The 23,751-nt window shown below is 39.9% G+C and overlaps 1 protein-coding gene across 4 annotated transcripts; it reads left to right on the top strand.

Moving 5' to 3' along the window:
• The first annotated feature begins 5,335 nt into the window (after positions 1-5,335).
• Positions 5,336-19,793, top strand: LOC122031133 (disease resistance protein RGA2-like). 4 transcript variants are annotated; one of them, XM_042590215.1, is made up of 4 exons: positions 5,336-6,474; positions 6,582-6,642; positions 13,998-14,058; positions 15,172-19,250. In XM_042590215.1, the coding sequence occupies exon 4, from the start codon at positions 15,450-15,452 to the stop codon at positions 18,831-18,833; it is 3,384 nt and encodes a 1,127-aa protein (XP_042446149.1). In that variant the 5' UTR covers positions 5,336-6,474; positions 6,582-6,642; positions 13,998-14,058; positions 15,172-15,449; the 3' UTR covers positions 18,834-19,250. The 4 variants fall into 4 exon arrangements, 3 of the variants coding, with proteins under 3 accessions (XP_042446149.1, XP_042446150.1, XP_042446148.1); XR_006125752.1 differs by lacking the exons at positions 5,336-6,474; positions 6,582-6,642 and adding exons at positions 13,368-13,890; positions 19,544-19,793 and having other exon boundaries at positions 15,172-19,130; XM_042590216.1 differs by lacking the exons at positions 5,336-6,474; positions 6,582-6,642 and adding an exon at positions 9,778-9,909.
• Positions 19,794-23,751: the final 3,958 nt, after the last annotated feature.

Below are 23,751 nucleotides of genomic sequence, written 5' to 3'. Positions count from 1 at the left end.
TTTCTGAGCTTTTGAAATGTAGAAAATTTGAGATGTTTGGTTAGTATATCAGCAATTTGATATTTGCTTCTGTAGTAAACATGATTAATGATTTCATCATTTGTGAGATTTCTCAAGAAATGATACCTCACATTTATGTGTTTACTTCGACCATGTAGCATTGGATTTTTATAAAGCTTTATTATCGAAATGTTTATCACAATAAATCTAAATAGGTCCATTCTCTTTCAAATATAATTATGTAAGAATCTTCTTTAGCCAAATAGCTTGACAAGCACAAGATGTTGCAGCAACAAACTCAGTTTCCGTGGATGATCATGTAACAATTGATTATTTTTTCGAAGACCATGAAATAGTTACTGTACCCAACATGAAAATGTACCCAGATGTATTTTTTCCGATCATCTAGATCTCCAACATAATCACTATCTGTAAAACCAAACAGATCTGACTTTTCTCCCTTTTTTATAAAAAAACTCAAACTCTTTAGTACCTTGCTAGTACCAAAAAATTCTCTTTACCGCTAAGAGATGTATTCCTATAGCACAAACCATGTATCTACTAATCATACTTATAGTATGCATAATATCAGGTCTTGTCGTCGTCAAATACATTAAATTCCCCACTATATATTTGTAAAGTGTGGCATCAACTTTCTTTCCTCCAATATCTTTATTTAACTTCACTCCAAACTCAAATGGAGTATTTATAGGATTGCAATCGTTCATTTGAAACATGTCTAGAATTTCTTGCACGTAGCTTCTTTGAGAAATAAAAATTCCAACAGAAGCTTGCACCACTTCAATACCTAGGAAATAATGCATCATACCAAGATCAGACATTTCGAATTCTTTCATCATAGATTATTTAAAATTTCTAAATATAGATGTACTATTTCCAATGTAGAATAAGTCATCTACATATAAATAAATTATCAATATTTTTCCTCCATCATCAATCTCAATAAAAAGAGTATGTTCATAAGAGCATTTTTGAAAGCCTTCCTTCAAAAAATAAGTTTCTATGCGATTACACCAAGCCTGTGGGGCTTGTTTTAGTCCATATAGAGCTTTCCTTATCCATAAACTTTATGTTCATTACAAAATTTCACATAACCCGGAGGTTGATAGATAAATACCACTTCTTTCAAATCTCCATGGAAAATGCTAATTTTATATCTAATTAAAAGATAGGCCATGAATTTTGTACTGTTATTGCTATCACCACTCTGATTGTATCATGTCTTGATATAGGAGCAAAAACTTCTTTATAATCAACATCAAACTCTTTGTACTTGTCAATCTCACCATGTTCGTTTAGCTTTGTCTTGCAAACCCACTTTACACCAATTGTCTTTTGTCCTTTAGGAAGATCGCATAACTTCTATGTATTATTTTTTTCAATTGCTGTAATTTCATCATTCATATTCTTTCTCCATTTTAATTCTTTAACAGCCACTTTAAAAATAGTGGGATCACAATATGAAAACAAAGTAAAATATGTAAGAGGATCATCACCTTGATCAATTCCAGTCACCTCATAATTAGACATCTATGTTGGTCTTCTTCGAACACGTTGTGCCCTTTGTGATTCTTCTTTAACTGAACTTTGATATGCTATAGGAATATTTTGAGAGACTTCTTCATGTTGCTCATCCTCCATAAGCTGTTATTCTTTCTCATCATCATCAAAATCTACAGGGGTAATTTTTTTAACGTCATTTTAATTCCATGGCCAAGTGTCCTTTTAATAAAAAAAAATATCACAACTTATAATAATTTTCTTAGTGTAGGAATTATATAATCTATAAGTTTTTAATATATTACTCATACCAAGAAAAATACATTTTTCACCTTTGCTGTCTAGCTGCTTTCGCCTTTCATCTGGAATATAAGCATAAGTGCTGCACCGAAAAATCTGAAAATGATCAATAGTCAGTTTTTTTTCCCACTCCAAGCTTCCTCCGGTGTCATATTTTGAATAGATAATGTGAGACTTTTATTCAATATATAGATGCTCCAATTAACTACTTCTGGCTAACAACTTTTAGGAGTACCACTGGTCGTTAGAAGGCTTCGCACTATATTCATAATAGCGCGATTCTTCCTCTCGCATACACCATTTTGTTGGGGTGTATAAGCTGTTGTAAGTTGCCTCTCGATTCCATGATTCTAACAAAAATTTACAAATTCATGTGAGTTATATTTTTCACCATTATCTGTACGCATAACTTTAATAGAGTTGTCAATTTATTTCTCGACAAGTACTTTATAATTTTAAAAAGTGTTAAAGGCTTCAGATTTTCTACAACAAATAAATCCATATTTTACTACTATAATCATCAATAAAGGTAATTATGTATCTTTTACCTTCATTAGAATGCAGTGTTATTGGTTCGCAAATATCTAAATAAACAAGCTCCAATGCTGCCTTTGCTCTCTAAGATTTTCCTTGTGGGAATTGATTACGGTGTTATTTGCTAACAACACATTCTGCACAAACTTGAGAAGGAGTTGTAATTAATTTGAGGAAGACAGATCACCATGTTCTTCTATTTTAGTGTTTTCAATCCACCAAAATTTAGATGTCCGTAGCAAAAGTGTCATAACCATGCCTCATCATCAAATTTTGCTAAAAAAATATGAATGTGATGTAGTGTGAAGATGAAGCGGAAACATACGATTTGTTGTCATGTTAACTTGCGCAATTAAAATCAACTTTGCATCTTGAATCCGACAAACTCCTTTAATAGCAATTTCATATCCTTTTTCTTATAATTGACCTATACTAAGCAAATTAGTCTTTAAATCTAGCACAAAAAGAATATTAGAGATAATATGAGTAGAATTCCCTTTTGCTTGTATGGTTACCTTTTCTTTTCTGATAAAATAAATTTTAGAGTTGTCGCTAAATTTGACAAAACTGCAAAAGGATTCATCTAACTCTAAAAATGTGTCATTTTCTCCACACATGTGATTGCTGTAATCTGTATCTAAATATCATATATTCCGTTGAGTTTTCTCTTTCTCATGGAATACTCTTAAAAGGGACACTTCTTCTGCAAAGTTTGTCTGATCCTCATTTTGTTTCTTCTTCAAATTAGTATAATATTTTGATATATAATGGGTATACCTATGACATCGGTAACATTCAACATTAGACTTGTTTGTTGACTTTGTTCTATTAGTTGTAGAATAATGACCTCTACGTCATCTATCTCTTCTTTGAAAATAGCTTTCCTGATGTTGATTTTGTTATTGGTTCACATGATCATTGTTGATTCTACCTCCTCTTCCTCGACCTCTGCCTCTTCCTCGTCCTCTATCACTTCTACCATTTAATTTGTAGAGTGATTTTCTAAGAAAACATGCCAACCATTATCCTATTATTTCTCTTCCACTAAGTCAATTAAAACATGCCAACTTATTAATTTATCAACAGATCTTATGTGCTCTGCATAGGCCTGAAAATCGTTAGAGCCTTAGAGGTACCTCAGTAAAGCTGCTAAGAATGAATCAATCACCTTCATGACTGAAAACTTTTACATTGGCCGACCAATTATAACTTGACTCAGAAACTGCTAATTCCTCTTAATAATCCTTTACTATGTTTGTTTAATTCCATCTGTTTTAACAAGGGATTTGACGTCCACTGAGGAAAGATGCCGCCTACTGTATCTACTATAAACTATATTATTACGATTGTATCTTTATCCCACTTATGGCTACATACAAATTAATATTTGATCCTTCTCAGCGAGGGATCCCAACAATTGCACACTAGCCTTCCTCTGTTTCCAAGATTCAAAAGGTGAAAAAGATAAAAAGAGAAGAATGATAACATTTTGTTTATGATAAATATCTTCATTGCAGCAATAAAAATGATAATTCATTGCAGCACGGCAGCACCCACACAAGGAAGGACAAAAAAAATCTTTTGCAGTTACTTCCCCCTCCCCTCAGGGCATTCACAATGTATTATCATTATAATATTAATCATCTCATCAAAAAATATGGGGTCAGATGTCATATACTTATTATAACAATATATTTATCATTCACTTCCCTTTTAATATTAACACAGCTCCACCGTCCACTGACTCATCTTAAAATTATATCATATTAAATAAATATATTTTAAATATATTTTTAATATTTAAATTATTATTATTAATTTTAATAATAAGTTTACTTGTAAAAAAATATTTTTACTATTTTTTTAAATAATATTAAAAATTTTACAATTTAAAAAAAAATAATAAAAAAATTTGAGAGAGAGGGTGTTCAAACCTTTGAACACCCTCTCTTCTCTCTTTTATGAGTGGACATTATATATAATGTCTACTCACAATGGAAAAAAAAGTATTAAATGAGTATTATAATGGTTATTTAACACTCCATTGACGATGTTCTTAGACTAGTGTTTGACAGACGTATAAGTATCTGTACTGATTGAGTAGCTTTGTACTCTTTGGAGTTCTCTTAGGATATATATATATATTCAAATTTTAAGCCTTCTAAAATCATTTAGGATTATTGGCCAAACATATTTATCCAAAGGTAATTGACATATTCGAAATCAGGGATTACGGATCAAATGATCTGAACTCTATATTGACACTCTCACACTTTGAGGTTGTCCATGTTATCTTTTCCTAGAGTTTTATGTCATATAGATCACCAAATACTTTTTACCAAAGTGCTTAATGTGCCAAATTGACATTATTGTATTCCTATATTTTCCTAAGTTTGTTGATATTGTGTTGATTTATTTGTTTGAATTTGAGTCATATACAAGGTCATCAAATATTTTTTAGCTAAGATAGTTATTGGTTATCAGTCAACTGCTCAATCGATTTGATGTGATTCCAATTAAGTAGCCTTGATCAAAAGTGTTTGATAAATTTAGAAACCTTAGGTTCTATAGGATCACCTAAAGCTTTTGGTCAAAAGTATTTGACAATCCTAAAGTTATTGGCAGCGGTTGCCTTGCACAATCTATGAGTTCGCCCACCTTCAAGGAGGTCATTGGCAGCCGTGAACAATATCTCGCGACGTCACAAGAGGGATTTAGGCAAGATAAAAAGGAAGAAAAAGAAATTCATTTTGTTTGATTTTAGATAGATTAAAATATTAAAAAATAATCCACACCTTTCATTCATGATTATTTTATGTCTAAACAGATTAAGAATATGCAATTTAAAATTTTCTTTCTTAACCACCTCTAACAAGGCATAAAGAATTGTTTCTAAGGGGATCTTTAACACTTCATGAAAAAGGTCAAATCCTCTATTTCTCAATCCAAGAAAAAGTGTTATGTAGGCTCTATTATTGGAGTGCGGTCCATGTTGTCTCCAATAATTCAGGACTTTGAAGTCAGCGGAGTAGCAAAGATCTATTTTTGTTGCTCATTCGAATCAAGACTCTTTCATTCCTACAATCCCTTCTCTCTTGTGAATTGGGGATCGGTTTCGTGAAATAAGGCTCTGTTCTAAAATATATCCAATGGAGGGTGCAGCAGCGCTAGCAGTCGGAGGATGGCTAGCCAAGCCTGTCATCAGGATGCTTGTCGACAGGGTGTCCACATCGTCGCTGAGAGGAAAGCTGCACGGCCTTCAGGACGATGACTTGCAGAAGCTACAAAGATCTCTGCTTAACATCCACACGATCGTCGACAAGGCAGGGATGAGATGGAGCAGGGACGCAAGGTTAGTCGAGATGATGAAGCAACTCCAAGATGCCGCTTACGACGCCGAAGACTTCCTCGATTACCTGACGTTCCATGGCATGAAGCAAAAGATTAAAGAAGAGACAAGTCACATGGCGGGTAACCGCATTTCTAGAGCTATTAGGAACGCCAAAGCTAAATTGTTCAGTGATTCTGTCAAAAGACTGAACAAGATCCAGAAAAAGTTGGATTGTATTTGTTAAGTGTGGAAAAAAAAAAAAAAAAAAAAAACCATGCCACTCACCCACGTGCACATGCCCTCCCCCACACTCCCTTTTTCCTTTTCCCTTTTCTTTTCCCCACCGATGCCTCAAAACCCTTCTCTTCTTCTCCTTTCCCTTCTCTAGCGACGACGAACTGCGGATTTCTTCCTCATTCTTCTTCTCCAAGCTTGCAACCCCCTTCTCTTTTGTTTTTCTCTTCTCCAACGACCACAAGCAACAAGTCTCTTCTTCCTTGTTGCTGTCCTGCTTCTCGGCAACATCGTCGGAGCTCCTCGGAGTGTGCCGGAGCTCGCCGGACCACTAGGAAAGGAGGGAAAAACAAAGCCCTAGTTGCTCTCTCCTTTTCCCCTCCAACAGCAGCACCTTGCTGCCTTTTGTTTCCTCCAACAGCAGCCCTAGCTGCTGCCCTTTTCTTGGCAGCACTGCCGGAGCTCGCCGGAGCTAGCTGAGGCGGCCAACGACGAAGGGAAAATAACCCTAGTTGCTGTCCTCATTTCCAGCAGCCACACAAAACCCTTAGAAGGTATATTTTAGGTTGCTTTGGGTTAAGTTAATGTGTAGATTTTAGGTCATTATTATTATTAGATAGTATTTTGATTATTTAAGTTATGTTTGATATTGTGTTTGTAGATCCGAGCTCGAGTGGAGCACGGTGACCTGCCGATACTCGGAGATTTTTGCTGTATATAAGGTGGATATATCTACTCTTGTCTATTTCCTTGTGCATGAAAAAAATATATAAATTGGAATATGTATATGTTGTATTATTGTTTTCAAAATGGGGATTAAACTGATATTAGAAATAGCGAAATGGGTTAAAATATTAAAATTATTGGAGGGTAAATAATTGATATTATTTCTTGTTCATATGTGGGTTCATATTGGGATTGATATGGGGAGGGTTGTTTTTAAAATTAAAGAAATATTCGAAATTTATCTTCTGTTGCTACCTTGTCTCTTTTGACTTGCTTGACCTTTCATACTTCATGCTTTTGATACTCTATCTGTTGATACTTGTAACTTTTTATCTGTGGACCCTATAATGATAAACTAATAGATTTGATACGAAAATATTACCTTGATTGACCAATTAATATGAAAAGAGAATAATCATGATAAATGGATGAATATAATCATAACGGTGAATTAATAAAGATAATAAATGAAGAATTAAAAAGTGAAGACTATGAGCCTAGCTTTATACCAGAGCTCTATATTAGAGTACTGGACCGCCCACATGTTATTGTGGTAGCGCGGTGGCCGCGATCCAGAGTACTGACCGTACACCGAGGCGTGTTGGCGTGATGTAGCCCTCGGTCGGTGTTTATTATGTCTTCCACCGTGAGGGCTGATAGCGCGTACGTCAGATGACGTATGCGACAGTTTTATACTCTGAGGAGGCTTTTAGCCTATCCATATGATATTTCACTCTGATGATATTGGCTCCAGTGATTCACTTTTTAGTTGATTTATCAGATTCAGACTATTGATATACATGTTGATGTTACCATGATAACTTATAACCAAGTGATTAAATAATAAGACTGAAGAATTGATTTTATTAATGATGACAAGTAATGATAAGGTGAAGATCCTAAACTCTAATATAAAAATCTTACCTGATTATAGATAATGAGAAAATGATGATACATATATATGTATAAATGAAGAACTTTAAGAATAATCCTAAAGTTGTAACAAAAGATTGTGATTTATTCTACTTCCTTGACTTTTTCAATAAGATTAAATTCATGCACATCTTTCTTGAGTATCCACTTATCCATTTGGCTAACTTTCTACATTCCTTGGTCTCCAGTTTTGCAGACACAGGGATCCTTTTGATATTATAGTTGATTTTGGACTTTCATAGAGTTGCTCAGAGATCTCGACGTGCTGATTTGTTGTTTATCTGTATAGTAGTTGTAGTTTATGAACTATGAATATATATATAATTGATACATTTCGTGGTTATTTTGTTTCTATTTTACGTATGTTCCAGCCGTGTGGGCTGATGAATATGTTGTTTATGTTTATATATTGTGATGTATGTATGTATGCTTCATATTGTCACCGGTATAGGGGAGATGCTGTCGGATTTTTGTCTGGCGAGGACTCTTCGGGGCGTGACAATTTTATTGTATCGAGCTCGGTTTTTCGTTTTCGTTCGTGGGTTTTGGCTTTATTTGAGATTTTGTTTTCGGTTTATGTACTTCTCGAGCAAAGGAATTTTTATACAAGTCGAGTTGTATCTCTGAGCTATAGGATTTACGGGTCATTCTTTGTTTTAATTATCTTGATTATGATTATTGAAAATTTTCATCTGATTTTATAGGCAATGCCACGAGCCCGTGGTCGCGGTTGGGGCAGTAGCAGTGCCCGTAGTCGCAGTCGTGGTTGCGACAGTGGTAGTGGTCGCGGTCATGGTCGTGCATGTCAGCGTGCCACTACTACTGATCTTGGTTTGGATGAGGCTCCTATCTCCCCATCTGAGTTGATACCGGGAGCTCTGGTTGGTCCCAGTATTGGAGTCGGTGGTCAGACTGAGGGACAACCTCATCTTGTTGCAGCTTAGGTAGCCGTACCAGCCATTCCTACATCATGGCTTATTATGGAAAAGGCCCGTATTCCTTTGCTTGCTAGTTCAGCAAAGGATCGTTTTACACTGTTCCATGGAGGCACCGATCCTTGGGTGGCGCGTACATGGTTGGAAGATATTGAGGGCACTTTTGGATACATGTCCTGTTCAAACACAGAGAAGGTAGAGCTAGCCGCTTATCATTTTCGAGGGCAAGCATCCACATGGTGGAAGATGCAAAAGACAGTCTTTGGGGATCAGATTATCTCTTGGCAGTCTTTTCGAGAGGCGTTCGAGAGACAGTATTTTCCTGTAGCATTTTGTGTTGCTCGACGCCAGGAATTCATGAGTCTCAAGCAAGGTGACCGAAGTGTGCTAGACTATAGTGCAGAATTTAGCAGACTTGCTGAGTTTTGCCCACATATGGTTGCTCAGGACTCAGACCGTATGTTTCACTTTAACAGGGGTGGACAGCATATATTCGGATCAGGATGTCTGGATTTCCTGTTACTACTTATCGAGAGGCACTTGATCGAGCCATATTTATTGAGATGACTCAGCAGCAAGTCTCTCAAGAAAGAGAAGCCAGCCGACAGACCTCGCAGAGCTCACACTCTAGACAGCAGAGTCGAGGTCGTCGATCTCGTGGTCAGGATACGACTAGAGAGTCTTCACGGTCACGAAAGGTGGCCAAAGTATCACAGGGATCTAGTCGCCCAGTTCCATCACAGCGGGGCCAGATATCGGTGAAGTGTTTTCAATGTGGTGCACCAAATCACCTGGCATCAGAATGTCCACTGGATAAGAGTATATGTTTTTATTGTAAACTGCCCGGACATATGCAGAAAGATTGCACTTTGAAGGCACAACATCAAGCAGGAGGATCACAGTCTCAGCAGGCTCGACCTACCTCACGACCTCCACAGTCTCGGCAGCAGAAAGGCCCGCAGAGATCCCAGCAGTCTCAACCACGAAATCCCCCACCTACACAGTCTGCTCACCAGCCACAACTCTATCATTTGCAGTCCCAGGTGGAGAGTGAGTATCACTCAGTACCTCCACTTCAGCAGTATCTGCCAGCTCCATCTCAGTACTTGCCAGCTCCATCTCAGCAGTACTTGACAGCTCCATCTCAGCAGTATTTGGTGGCTCCACCCCAGCAGTACCTGCTACCTCCACCCCAGCAGTACTTATTACCTCCACCCCAGCAGTATCAGCCACCATTATCTTATCAGCCTTCGACCCAGTCATACCAGCCTTCGCAGGATCAGAGTCAACCCTCTTCTTCTATCCAGAGGGGTCAGCCATCAGGTCTTGAGCCGGGACATGTTTATGCTTTGACTCGTGAGGAGGCACAGCGAGCTGGAGGATCTGTTATCCGAGGTATTATTTCTGTTTATAATATTCCTGCGGATATATTGATAGATACGGGTAGCTCGCATTCCTTTATTTCTCCTGAGTTTGTATGCAAGATTAGGAGGGTCCCAACTCTTCGACCTTATGGATTATCAGTATTGACACCATCAGGTGGAGTATTGATGTCAGATCAGGAGATCAAGAGTTGCCCTTTAACTTTTGATAGTCATATCCTTACTGTGGATCTACAAGTGCTAGAGATGACTGAATTCGATATTATTTTGGGTATGGATTGGCTGTCAGAGCATCATGCCACTGTCGATTGTCGAGCCAAAGTGGTGACTTTTCAGCCCTTAGATCAATCATCATGGGAATTTATTGGGATCAATGATCGAGGGGTATCTATTATCTCAGCTCTCCAGGCTCAGCAATTGTTGGCTCGGGGATGCAAGGGGTATCTCTTGTCTTTAGTGAGTTCCAATGTGGATAGTTCTGTCCAGCTTTCTGATGTCCACATAATACGTGAATATCCCGACGTATTTCCTGAAGAACTTCCTGGTTTGCCACCTCGGCGACAGGTAGAGTTTGCCATTGAGTTGCTTCCTGGCACAGCTTCAATATCGAAAGCTCCATATCGGATGGCACCAAGAGAACTGGAGGAACTAAAGATCCAGCTTCAGGAGTTGCTAGACAAGAGTTTTATTCGTCCTAGTGTTTCTCCTTGGGGTGCTCCAGTGCTCTTTGTTAAGAAAAAAGATGGATCCTTGAGGCTCTGTATTGATTATAGGCAGTTAAACTCTGTAACTATCAAGAACAAGTATCCTCTACCTAGAATAGATGATTTATTTGATCAGCTTAAAGGTACCTGTGTGTACTCAAAAATTGATTTAAGATCAGGCTATCACCAGTTACGAGTTAGAGATACAGATATTCAGAAGACTGCCTTCCGTACTCGATATGGACATTATGAGTTTTTGGTAATGCCGTTTGGGCTTACCAATGCTCCTGCAGCATTTATGGATCTAATGAACCGGGTATTCTTAGAATATTTAGACCGGTTTGTTATTGTCTTTATTGATGACATTCTGGTATATTCGCGATCAGAAGAGGAACACGAACAACATCTCAGAATAGTTCTAGAAACTTTACGGAAGGAACGCTTATATGCAAAGTTTAGTAAATGTGCTTTTTGGCTTACTTCTGTGGGATTTCTAGGGCATGTAATCTCTAGCAAAGGGATTTCAGTAGACCCCCAGAAGATTGAAGCAGTTGACCGATGGGAACAACCAAAGTCAGTGCAGGAAATTCGTAGTTTTCTCGGATTAGCTGGGTACTATCGGAGATTTGTGGAAGGATTTTCTAGTATTGCTGCACCTTTGACTCGATTAACTAGAAAAGGAGTCAAGTTTACTTGGTCTGAGGCTTGTGAAGCAAGCTTCCAAGAGCTCAAGCAGAGATTGGTGAGTGCTCCAGTATTAGTTATTCCCTCTGGAGATGATGGATTCATTCTTTACACTGATGCATCTATTCAAGGATTAGGGGCAGTTTTGATGCAGTATGATAGAGTAGTAGCTTATGCTTCTCATCAGCTAAAAGATCATGAGAAGAATTATCCCGTGCATGATTTAGAATTAGCAGCCATCATTTTTGCCCTTAAAATTTGGAGACATTATCTCTACGGTATTACCTTTGAGATATTCACCGATCACAAGAGTCTGAAATATCTTTTCACTCAGAAAGAGTTAAACCTTCGACAGAGAAGGTGGATGGAGTTTCTGAAAGACTATGACTGCACTATCAACTACCATCCTGGAAAAGCTAATGTAGTCGCAGATGCATTGAGCAGGAAGTCTAGAGGAGTATTGGCAACTCACAGGGTGGCAGTTACAGATATAGTCAGACAGTTTTCAAAATTAGATTTATCTGAAGTAGGGCAAACACAGCGTGGTATACTGGTCTCCTTGATCGCACAGTCCCCATTGGTGGAGCGGATTAAGGAAAGTCAAATGGAAGACCAGTATCTCAGATCTATAGCTAGTGAGTTGGAGTTAGGCCCCAAGCCAGAATTCACACGTGATATGGATGGATCTCTTCGGTTCCGAAGCAGATTATGTGTCCCAGAGGTACATCCTGTTAAGGAGGATCTCCTTCAAGAAGCCCACCGATCGAAATTTGCAGTTCATCCTGGTGGTACACGGATGTATCGAGATTTGAAGCGATCATATTGGTGGAAAGGTATGAAAAGAGATATTGCAGACTTTGTAGCTCGGTGTCTAGTTTGCCAGCAAGTTAAGGCAGAACACCAGAGACCGGCCGGGTTACTTCAGAAGATTGTAGTGCCGGAATGGAAGTGGGAGCATGTCACTATGGATTTTGTCACGGGGTTACCAAGGACCCAGAGGAGACATGATTCAATCTGGGTGATTGTCGATCGGTTAACTAAATCAGCACATTTCTTACCGATTCATAAGACAGAATCTCTAGATCGTCTAGCAGAGTTATATTGCAGAGAAATTATTAAACTCCATGGTATTCCCCTCAGTATTATTTCTGATAGAGATCCACGTTTTACTTCGAGATTCTGGCAAAGTTTTCAAAAGGCGTTGGGAACCGAGCTACGCTTTAGCACCGCTTTTCATCCTCAGACTGATGGACAGTCAGAGCGCACTATCCAGACTCTAGAGGATCTGTTGCGTGCTTGTGTGCTAGATTTTGGGGGTAGTTGGGAGGACCACCTACATTTGGTAGAGTTTGCTTATAATAACAGTTACCACTCTGCTATTCAAATGGCACCGTTTGAAGCACTTTACGGCAGAGCATGTAGATCTCCTATCTTATGGGACGAGGTCGGTGAACGTCAACTCTTGGGCCCTCAGAGTGTTCAGCAGGATGCTGAACTAGTACGAACTATTAGACAAAGACTGTTGACTGCTCAGAGTCGCCAAAAGAGTTACGCAGATAAAAGACGAAGAATGTTAGAATTCACAGTAGGTAATCACGTATTTCTTCGTGTTTCACCCATAAAAGGAGTTAAGAGATTTGGGTTAAAAGGGAAGTTAGCACCCAGATTTATCGGACCTTTCCAGATTCTTGAGCGGATTGGTGCTGTTGCATATCGACTTGCGTTACCCCCAGCTTTAGCAGGAGTACATAATGTTTTACATGTTTCTATGCTGCGGAAATATGTTCCGGATCCAACACATGTCTTGAAGGATCTTATAGTTCCCCTACAGTCTAATGCGACATACGAAGAATTCCCTGTTCGTATTCTAGATCGCAAGGAACATCGGTTGAGGAACAAATGCCTTCGTCTCGTAAAGGTTGGGTGGCAACACCACTCTGATCAAGAAGCAACTTGGGAGCGTGAGGAGGATATGCGTATCGGATATCCTCATTTATTTACCTCAGGTATCAATGCGTCTCAATTACTTAAATTTGGGGACCAAATTTCTTTTAGTGGGGGAGAATGTTAAGTGTGGAAAAAAAAAAAAACCATGCCACTCACCCACGTGGACATGCCTTCCCCCACACCCCCTTTTTCCTTTTCCCTTTTCTTTTCCCCACCGATGCCTCAAAACCCTTCTCTTCTTCTCCTTTCCCTTCTCTAGCGACGACGAACTGCGGATTTCTTCCTCATTCTTCTTCTCCAAGCTTGCAACCCCCTTCTCTTTTGTTTTTCTCTTCTCCAACGACCACAAGCAACAAGTCTCTTCTTCCTTGTTGCTGTCCTGCTTCTCGGCAACATCGTCGGAGCTCCTCGGAGTGTGCCGGAGCTCGCCGGACCACTAGGAAAGGAGGGAAAAACAAAGCCCTAGTTGCTCTCTCCTTTTCCCCTCCAACAGCAGCACCTTGCTGCCTTTTGTTTCCTCCAACAGCAGCCCTAGCTGCTGCCCTTTTCTTGGCAGCACTGCCGGAGCTCGCCGGAGCTAGCTGAGGCGGCCAACGACGAAGGGAAAATAACCCTAGTTGCTGTCCTCATTTCCAGCAGCCACACAAAACCCTTAGAAGGTATATTTTAGGTTGCTTTGGGTTAAGTTAATGTGTAGATTTTAGGTCATTATTATTATTAGATAGTATTTTGATTATTTAAGTTATGTTTGATATTGTGTTTGTAGATCCGAGCTCGAGTGGAGCACGGTGACCTGCCGATACTCGGAGATTTTTGCTGTATATAAGGTGGATATATCTACTCTTGTCTATTTCCTTGTGCATGAAAAAAATATATAAATTGGAATATGTATATGTTGTATTATTGTTTTCAAAATGGGGATTAAACTGATATTAGAAATAGCGAAATGGGTTAAAATATTAAAATTATTGGAGGGTAAATAATTGATATTATTTCTTGTTCATATTGAGTTCTTAGTTACAATTTGATTATTAGAATTGAATGTTTCTAAATTTATCTTACATTGCTACCTTGTCTTTTATTTGCTTGACCTTTGTATTTATTTCTTTTGATACTCTATCTGTTGATACTTGTAACTTTTTATCTGTGGACCCTATAATGATAAACTAATAGATTTGATACGAAAATATTACCTTGATTGACCAATTAATATGAAAAGAGAATAATCATGATAAATGGATGAATATAATCATAACGGTGAATTAATAAAGATAATAAATGAAGAATATTAAACAGTGAAGACCATGAACCTAGCTTTATACTAGAGCTTTATATTGGAGTACTAGACCACCCACATGTTATTGTGGTAGCGCGGCGGCCCGCGGTCCAGAGTACCTGACCGTACACTCAAGGTGTGGTGGCATGATATAGCCCTTGGTCAATGTTTATTATGTCTTCTGCTGGTGAGGGCTGATAGCCCGTACGTCAGATGACGTATGCGACAATATTATACTCTGAGGAGGCTTTTAGCCTATACATATGACATTACACTCTGATGATATTGGCTCCAATGATTCACTTTTTAGTTGATTTATCAGATTTAGACCATTTATATACATATTGATATTGTCATGATAACTTGTATACCGATTGATTAAATAATAAAACTGGAGAATTTATTTTAATTGATGATAATAAATGATGATAAGGTGAAGATCCTAAACTCTAATATAAAAATATTACCTGATTATAGATAATGAGAAGATGATTATACATATATATGTATAAATGTAGAACTTTAAGAATAATCCTAAAGTTGTAACAAAAGATGATGATTTATTCTACTTCCTTGACTTCTTCAAGAAGATTAAATTCATGCACATCTTTCTTGAGTATCCACTTAGCCATTTGGCTAATTTGCTACATTCCTTGGTCTCCAGTTTTGCAGACACAGGGATCCTTTTGATATTACTGTTGATTTTGGACTTTCATAGAGTTGCTCAGAGATCTCGACGTGCTGATTTTCTGGTTTGTTTTACTTTTGTTTCGCTGTATTTACATTTTGCACTTTTGTTACAGATGTCGTTTATCTGTATAGTAGTTGTAGTCTATGGATAGATATATATAATTGATACATTTCGTGGTTATTTTGTTTCTATTTTCTGTATGTTCCAGCCGTGGGGGCTGATGAATATGTTGTTTATGTTTATATATTGTGATGTATGTATGTATGCTTCATATTGTCACCGGTACAGGGGAGATGCTGCCGGATTTTTGTCTGGCAGGGACTCCTCTGGGGCGTGACAGTATTTATGCTGGCATGAAGGAAATGTGCCAATTATTACAAGCGGATGCATCTGATGGGCAGTATCAATCTGATTTGGCGTCGGCCACACGAGAAACAAGCTCTTTCTTGATCAGCAAAGTGCTTGGCAGAGAGGAAGAACAAAAGAGAATAATAGAGCTATTACTAAGATCAACAGACGAGTCAGCATCAGCAAGTGACAAGGGCAGTAGCTTCTCGGTCATACCTCTTGTTGGAATAGGAGGAGTTGGGAAGACTACTTTGGCTCAGCTTGTTTACAAGGACAAAGAGATTCAGAACCATTTCGGCCTCAAGATTTGGATTTGTGTGTCCGAGAATTTTAATGTGCAAAGACTCACCAAGGAGATCATCGAGTCTGTAACCAAGACTGAACATTCTTCACAAATGAAGTTAGATGTTCTCCAAAACATTCTGAAAGAGAAAATTGCGTCTAAGATGATTCTGTTAGTCCTCGACGATGTTTGGAATGAAGACGAGGAGGAGTGGAGAAAGTTGTGTGCACCATTCCAGGATGCTGCTGCAGGAAGCAAGGTCATAGTGACAACTCGGAGCAAGAGCATTGCTGACAAAATTGGTACAGTGGAGGCGATTGTTCTTGGTGATTTAGATAAAATATCATTTTGGGAGCTGTTCAAGAAATGTGCATTTGGTCCTTCCAAACCTGAGGAGTACCCAGAACTTGAGGAAATCGGGAGAATTATAGCTTCAAAGTTGAAGGGCTTGCCACTAGCAGCAAAAACAGTGGGAAACTTGTTAGGATCCAACATGAACCCACACTACTGGAGAAGTATAATGAAGAGCGAGGTATGGGAATTGCAACAGAATAAAAATGATATTATTCCAGTCCTACAACTGAGCTATCAATATCTTAGTGCACCTCTCAAGCGGTGTTTTGCCTTCTGTTCCCTCTTTCAAAAGGATTACAAGTTTTCTGAAATTGAACTAACAAGAATGTGGATGGCCGAAGGGTTCGTTGTAGCTCAAGGAAATCAGAGGATGGAAGATGTAGCAAGTAAGTACTTTCATGAGTTGGTCAACATGTCTTTGTTTCAACAAGAAACGTCATGGTTGGGGCATTATTATGTGATGCATGACCTCATACATGATCTAACACAAGCGGTTTCTGTGGACGAAATAAGTAGGACGAATGATGGCAAGTCCAATAAGATATCAACCACCCTCCGTCATCTAGCACTTGAAACAGGGTTCGTACAGACAAAATATTTGAGGTCTAGATTCAAGAAATTACATTCTCTATTCTTTAGATGCCTACATTTAAAGTCACCACCCATTGGCTTTATCAAAAAATTAAGAAGCATTCGTGTATTGGTTTTGTCTCGTTGTCGCTTGCGGATGCTGCCTATTAGTGTTGGTGAATTGGTACATCTCCGGTACCTGGACATTTCTTACAATGGAATAAAAAAATTGCCTGGATCACTGTGTGAACTCTACAATTTGCAGACACTGAAAGCAAACTGCAACTCATTAATCTCTCTTCCAGAAGATATAAGTCAGATAATTAATTTGAGGCACATTGACGTTGAAAATGAAGTAGTTGTAAAGATCAAAATGATAGGAAGGCTAACCTCTCTTCAAGAATTGTCTGAATTCCATGTGCGAAAGGAAGTTGGATTCAAGATCACAGAGCTAAGTGGTTTGAAGCAGCTTCATGGAAAACTCAAAATTACTAATCTGGAGAATGTTGAAAGTAAAGAAGAGGCTGAAAAGGCACAAATGAAGAACAAAGAGTACCTTGATGCTCTAGAGTTGGGATGGGGATTTGATCCCAAGTTGGATGATAACAAGTTAGTTGTCATGGAGGAGGTACTTGAAGGACTCCAACCACATGAGTCACTAAAACGATTAAAGATCAGGAGGTATTGTGGTGCCACATCACCCAGCTGGATGAAAAAGGAGGAATTATCCAACTTGGAAATACTTGAGTTGAGCTACTGTGAGAGTTGGAAAGATATTTCCTGCACTGCATTGCTGCCGCACCTCAAGGTCTTCCACATAAAGAGCATGTGCTTCTCGAAATCATGTTTTGAGGTATGTGGTTCTAGGGAGAGCAAATTATTTCCTATGCTAGAAGAGCTACAGCTGACGAACATGAATGTATTGGAAGAATTTCCTAATCTTGGACGATTTCCTTGTCTGAGGGTTGTTCGAATGACAGAAATAAAGTCATTGAAACACATTGATTTTGCAACATTCGGTGCCACAGAAAATGCCTTGTTTCCTATGCTAGAAGAGTTGGAGTTGATGCACATGCATGCGTTGGAAGAGCTCTCCTTTCTAGGACATTTTCCTCGTCTCAAGTTTCTTCGCATGAAAGAAATGCGGTTGTTGAAACACATTGGGTTTGCATCAGTTCATGCCACAGAAAATGATCCGTTCCCTGTGCTAGAAGTGCTGGAACTGATGGACTTGCCAGTTTTAGAGGAGCTCCCTGATCTTGGTTCACTTCCATGTCTCAAGTCTCTATGCTTGTGTGGGATGTCTATGTTAAAACATATTGATTTTTCTTTCTACGGTGCTACAGAAAAAGTACTACTTCCAAGGGTAGAGACGCTAGTACTGCGTGACCTGGAGGCACTCGAGGAGCTTCCTAATAATCTTGGACGACTTCCATGTCTTAAGGTTCTTAACATTCTGAAGATATCAGCAGTGAAACAGATAGGTCATGGGTTCTTTAGCACTGAAGCTATATCCAAGTGTTTTCTTAGCTTGGAAAGACTCTGGATCGGCAGCATGTCGGCATGTGAAGGGTGGTGTTGGATTGACGGTAGCGAGCTATTTCCAAGCTTACAAAGACTTTTTATCACTGAATGCCCTAAGCTCGAGAGGTTACCTCCTCTCCCTCCTTCGCTTACACATTTAACACTTGAAAAAGTTGGGTCAACAGAGCTGCCAAGCCTACGGGAACTAGAAACAAATGGAAGCGGATACAATCAAACGACATCATCTCTCTCATACTTACGAATCAGTGAATGCAACAATTTGGCAAGCTTAGAAAAAGGATTGATGTCACAGAATCTTTCAGATATTGAAGCCATTCATGTAGAAGGATGTAATGAACTCATGCGGATGCCTCTCAAGAGATTTGAAAACTTCACTTCGCTCAAGGAATTGCAGATAAAAGCTTGTCCCAAGCTTAGCCTGACACAAGAAGAGGAAGCCGCCCTCCTTCCTCCCTCATTCAAAGTTTTCATATTGAACGACTGTGGCGATCTCAACAAATTGTGGCTTGGCCACCCCTACCGCTCGACCTTCTGACTTTTTACGTCTTCCTCCAACCGATCCTCACCGTCCATCTTCAATGTCACACAAATTTTCTAGGTTCAGACAAGGTTAGGAGATTACAGGTACGTGTCGGATTAACGGAGGAAGAAACAATCGGAGCAGTTCTTGTAGCAGGATCAGGTGGTGGGTGTATCGCCAGCTACCGTCGATTGATCTTCTTTGAATTTGCTTAGGAGACTACAAGTATGTGTCTGAGCTATGGAGGCTTGTATCGCCATCCACCATCGATTGTTCGTGTCATCCGATCGACTCGGTTACAAAACCAAGCAGGTAAAGTCGAAAAAAGAAGCTTGTTTCTATTTGAGTTTACTGCATATCAAAATGTCACTCAACTTTTGTTTGTTCCTTGAGCATAAATGATGGAACTCCCTGTGTAATTTTTTGATCCTATTCCTCTTTTTACTCAAAGATCTTTTCCATTCCAGTAATCGAACATTAAGAATAACTGTGACTATGGTAATTACAAGAAAAAGATTAGGAATTCTGCTACCATTCTTGATCCTGTTTTGTGATCTTGTTAGAGTATTCCTGACTACTGTAATTTGGTTATGTTATTTACTTCTGATACATAATCAGTCTATCAGCCAGTATGGAACTCATGTTGCATTTTTTACAAGTGATAATTGCATTTGCGATGCATCTGATTGATTTGTCTCTAGAAATGGGTCCTTTTTTAATCACAGGAAAAGATGCTATACTGAATTATGAATCGCAAAAGAGGTCGTTGTAGGTACTTACCTAGCAGATAACTTTGAGAGAAGGTATGTCCCGATTATTTGTGACCTCTTTTTCCATTAAACTTAGTTATTTTCTAAGTGCATCCATGAATGTGCGTATCTATATATGTATATCCACTCACATGTGCCCGATGTTTATAAGATTAGTAGTTAGCCTGCCAGCTAGTTGTTGCAGTATATGACAAAGAAGAAATGGAATGGCTGGTTTACGAATTTGTTTGCTCCAAGTCACTGAGAATAGGTAATGATGCATGAAGATACCTTTTGTTGTAAATGTGACGTCCTTTTCTCATGAATTGTAGCAAAAAAAAAAATGAAAAAATAATTACGTTCATCCCGATGCCCCCTCATAATCCGTCTCAGGTTATATAAAGGAAGATAAATTACGGGGTCAACTCATAGTTGACTCCCAAGTCCCAAGTTAACTAGGGGGTGGGAGGAGTTTTTCCTCCCAAGAGTATGCGCCCGCCGATCCATTTCTCATCAAACTACTACAAGTAGACTGATGAACTTGAACATGATGTGTTCTTTTGGTATTTAATCATTTAATGACCATAGACTTTGTTGGCTAGGAATCTTCATCTACCCCTTGTATTCCATTGTTGGTTTCCGACAATCGAACACATGATTTCTCTATTTATTATGTGCAAAAATCTTTGGATATAGCTGTGTCAGGTAGTTGGATCCACACCAATGTCAAATACTCATTCCCAATCTGAGCAACATAGGTGTTAGCAATAGAGAACCATATGAGAGTCAAAGTTACGATGAATCCTCTCGTGGTTCCCCGTAAATAAATCTTAGTTTGAGTGTTTTTTGGCCTATTCATTTTCCAGTGTATCATAAATTAAGTGATTTTACAGAAAACTCATTGACATAGAAGGATAAGGTGAGTTTTGTCTGTTGAGGATGGCCTGAGTTTAATCAAACCATTTCTTTTGGTAGCTGACCGATTTTCTGATTCAAGTATTATTGCTTTTCAAAATCTAGATTTTTTTGTTTTCAAAACATGATTTCTGTTTCCTTATTCTGCATTGCATCTGATTTTGGCTAATACAGTATGTTATGAGCAGACCTAAATGTATATTTGATCGAGGGTCAAGATGATGTGACAATCAAATCAAGATGAGGTGACGGTGTATATAAACTCTCACCAGGATTCTACTCTCCACTTCTCAGTATCAAGGCGCTCAATATATAGACGGTTGGTCCAAAGTCGGTTGACTTAAGAGACGTTGTTCCTCATTCTTCAAGCACAAGTCTCTTAGCATATGATCGATCAGCCTTAGAATCGGTCGGACTTAAGGGACTTAGCGCTCTCCTCCTCAATGCCAAGATACACAAAATAAATCATTGTTGTTTTCAGGATTTTAAGACCGTCTTCTTACGTCACTTCGCTAGTAGCAGGAAGTACCAGAAAACAGATCATTGCCTCTTCGCCCTCAAGCAAGGGTCAATCGAACTCCTACGGAGCTATATCAAGCGATTTAATCAAGTGGCTCAGGACGTTCCATCAGCTACTTCTGAGATACTGATGAGCATCTTCTCTCACGGACTGACAGAGGGGGAGTTCTTCCGGGATCTTATTCAAGATCCAGTTAAGAATTTTGATAGCATGCTGGAAAGAGCGGCCAGTTATATTAACGTGGAGGAGGCCCAAGCTGCTTGAAGGAAGTCAGACCAGACGCCTACCACTGTTAACAAACCGGAGAGGTGAACACCTCAACAGCTAGCCCAACCCCTTCCTCGGGCTCGGGAAGTCAGGCCTCTCTTTCAGCCCGATCACGAAGTTAGATCGGCACCACGAGTCGCGGCAGTTCATGCCCCCCGACCGGGACCATGGAACTCCCGGTACTGTACCTATCATCGTTCCCGTACTCACAATACTAACCATTGCTTTCAGTTTGCTCGGGATTCTAGGCGAGCTGCTGAGCTAGGGTTACTACCTCCTGAGTTAGCTCCTCAAGTAATCAAAATGATGGAGGAGTAGCGCGCCGCAGCTGGGTCAGGAGGCCGACTCCACCCCGACCCAGCGGGATCCAATGCTCAGCAGCCCAGTCGGGCTGGGGAACCAATTAGAGAAGCTTGAGAAGCAGAAAATCGCAACAACGCGGTCGTCCGAGAGATATGCATGATCTCTTGAGGCCCGACTGATGGAGATTCGGGGAGAGCGCGCAAGTCCCATGTGCGTCGCTTGGAGGTCCACACCGTCGGATGCAGTCAGGAGCAGGCTGCTGGCCCTGTCATCAGCTTCGGGTCGCAAGACCTGGAAAGTCTGGAGCTGCCTCACGACGACGCTCTTATCATCAAAGCCATTATTGCCAATAGCCGAGTGACTCGGGTTTTTGTTGACACCGGGAGCTCGGTTAATATTTTGTTCAGAGCTGCATTCGAGGAGATGCAGATTGATGCCACTGAACTCTAACCCGTGGCCACCTCTCTATATGGCTTTACGGGCAACGAAGTAAAGCTGATGGGTCAGATCAAGCTGGCCATATCTCTGGGCACCGAGCCATTGGTGCGCACTAGGAAGAGCACTTTTATAGTGGTGGATTCCCCCTCCTCTTATAATGTCATCCTAGGAAGGTCGTCCCTGCATGAATTTAAGGCCGCGGTTTCTACCTTCCATCAAAAGATCAAATTCTCTGTTGGTGAGCAGGTCGGGGAAGTTAACGGAGAACAGAAGGTCTCCTGGAGCTGCTACATTAATATGATCCGGGTAGAAGCTCGGAAGAATCAAAGGATGCAAGATGGGAGGAGTTCATGCCATCCAAGAAGAACCTCTGCCCATGGTTGAAGAACCCATCCCCTTGGAGGAGGTACAACTATATGTTGAACGCCCCGAAAGTCTTACTCGCATAGCAAGCGACCTGCCTCCTCCTCTCAAGAAAGAATTAATCCAATACTTGATCTGCAATCGGGATATCTTCGCCTGGTCTACAGAGGAGTTACCTGGAGTTAAACCCGAAGTAGCAGAGCACAAGTTACATCTACTACCGAACTCCCGGCCAGTCAAACAGAAGAAAAGGAACTTCTCAGCCAACCAGAATAAAATAATCAGAGCTGAGGTGGACCAGCTCAGGAAAGCAGGCCACATCCGAGAGGTGCAGTTCCCATCCTGGCTCTCCAATGTGGTCTTAGTAAAGAAGCTCAACAATAAGTGGAGGGTATGCATAGACTCAGAGATCTAAATCGAGCTAGTCCCAAGGACTGCTATCCCCTGCCCCGGATTGATCAAATGTAGACTCTACTGCCGATTGTGAGAGGATCTGCATGTTGGATGCTTATCAGGGGTATCATCAGATCCCCTTAGCGATGGAGGACCAAGAAAAGGTTAACTTCATTACGACTGACGGTACCTTCTGTTATACTGTCATGCCCTTTGGTCTCAGAAACGCAGGAGTCACATATCAAAGGATGATGGATAAGATCTTCCGGGAGCAGATCGGGCGCAACGTGGAGGTTTATGTGGATGATATACTCATTAAGTCCCCTTTAGCAGTGAATCTGATCATGGATGTAGAGGAAACCTGTGGGACTCTCCGACAATACGGACTGAAGCTAAACCCATTGAAATGCCTGTTTGGAGCTAAAGGAGGAAAGTTATTGGGTTATCTAGTGACCGAGCGAGGAATAGAAGCTAATTCAGAAAAGGTTCGGGCACTACGGGATATGCAAGTTCCTCAAAATTTAAAGGAAACACAGAAGTTGGTAGGAAGAATAACAGCCCTGTCAAGGTTCATTTCCAAATCTGCAGACCGAGTTACTCCTTTCGTCAAAGTACTCAGGAAGGCCTCCAAGTTTCAGTGGGACGAGGAATGTACCCGAGCTTTTGAGGAACTGAAGAAGTATTTGGAGGCTCTACCGTCCTTATTTAAGTCGGTCGTTGGAGAACCACTGTGGGTTTACTTGTCTGCTACCCCTGAGGCTGTGGGGGTTATGCTTGTTAAAGAACAGGATAATGTACAACGACCAGTGTATTTCTTCATCCATCTATTGAAAGGGGCCGAGTCTTGATATACGACCCTGGAAGAGTTGGTTTATGGATTGGTTCTTATGGCTCGGCGGTTAAGACCATATTTCCTAGCGCACCCTATCACTGTATTGACTAATAGCACCATGGGCAGAGATCTGACTAACGTGGAGGTAGCATG

This window comes from Zingiber officinale, chromosome 11A (genome assembly GCF_018446385.1).
Source record: "Zingiber officinale cultivar Zhangliang chromosome 11A, Zo_v1.1, whole genome shotgun sequence".
NCBI classification, from domain to species: domain Eukaryota; kingdom Viridiplantae; phylum Streptophyta; class Magnoliopsida; order Zingiberales; family Zingiberaceae; genus Zingiber; species Zingiber officinale.
Note: the sequence above shows the minus strand (reverse complement) of the source record. Positions and strands in the feature narration are given on the sequence as shown.

Excerpts from the sequence above, each read along its gene's own strand:
- LOC122031133 (XM_042590215.1), top strand. The coding sequence starts at position 15,450 with ATGTATGTATGTATGCTTCATATTGTCACCGGTACAGGGGAGATGCTG.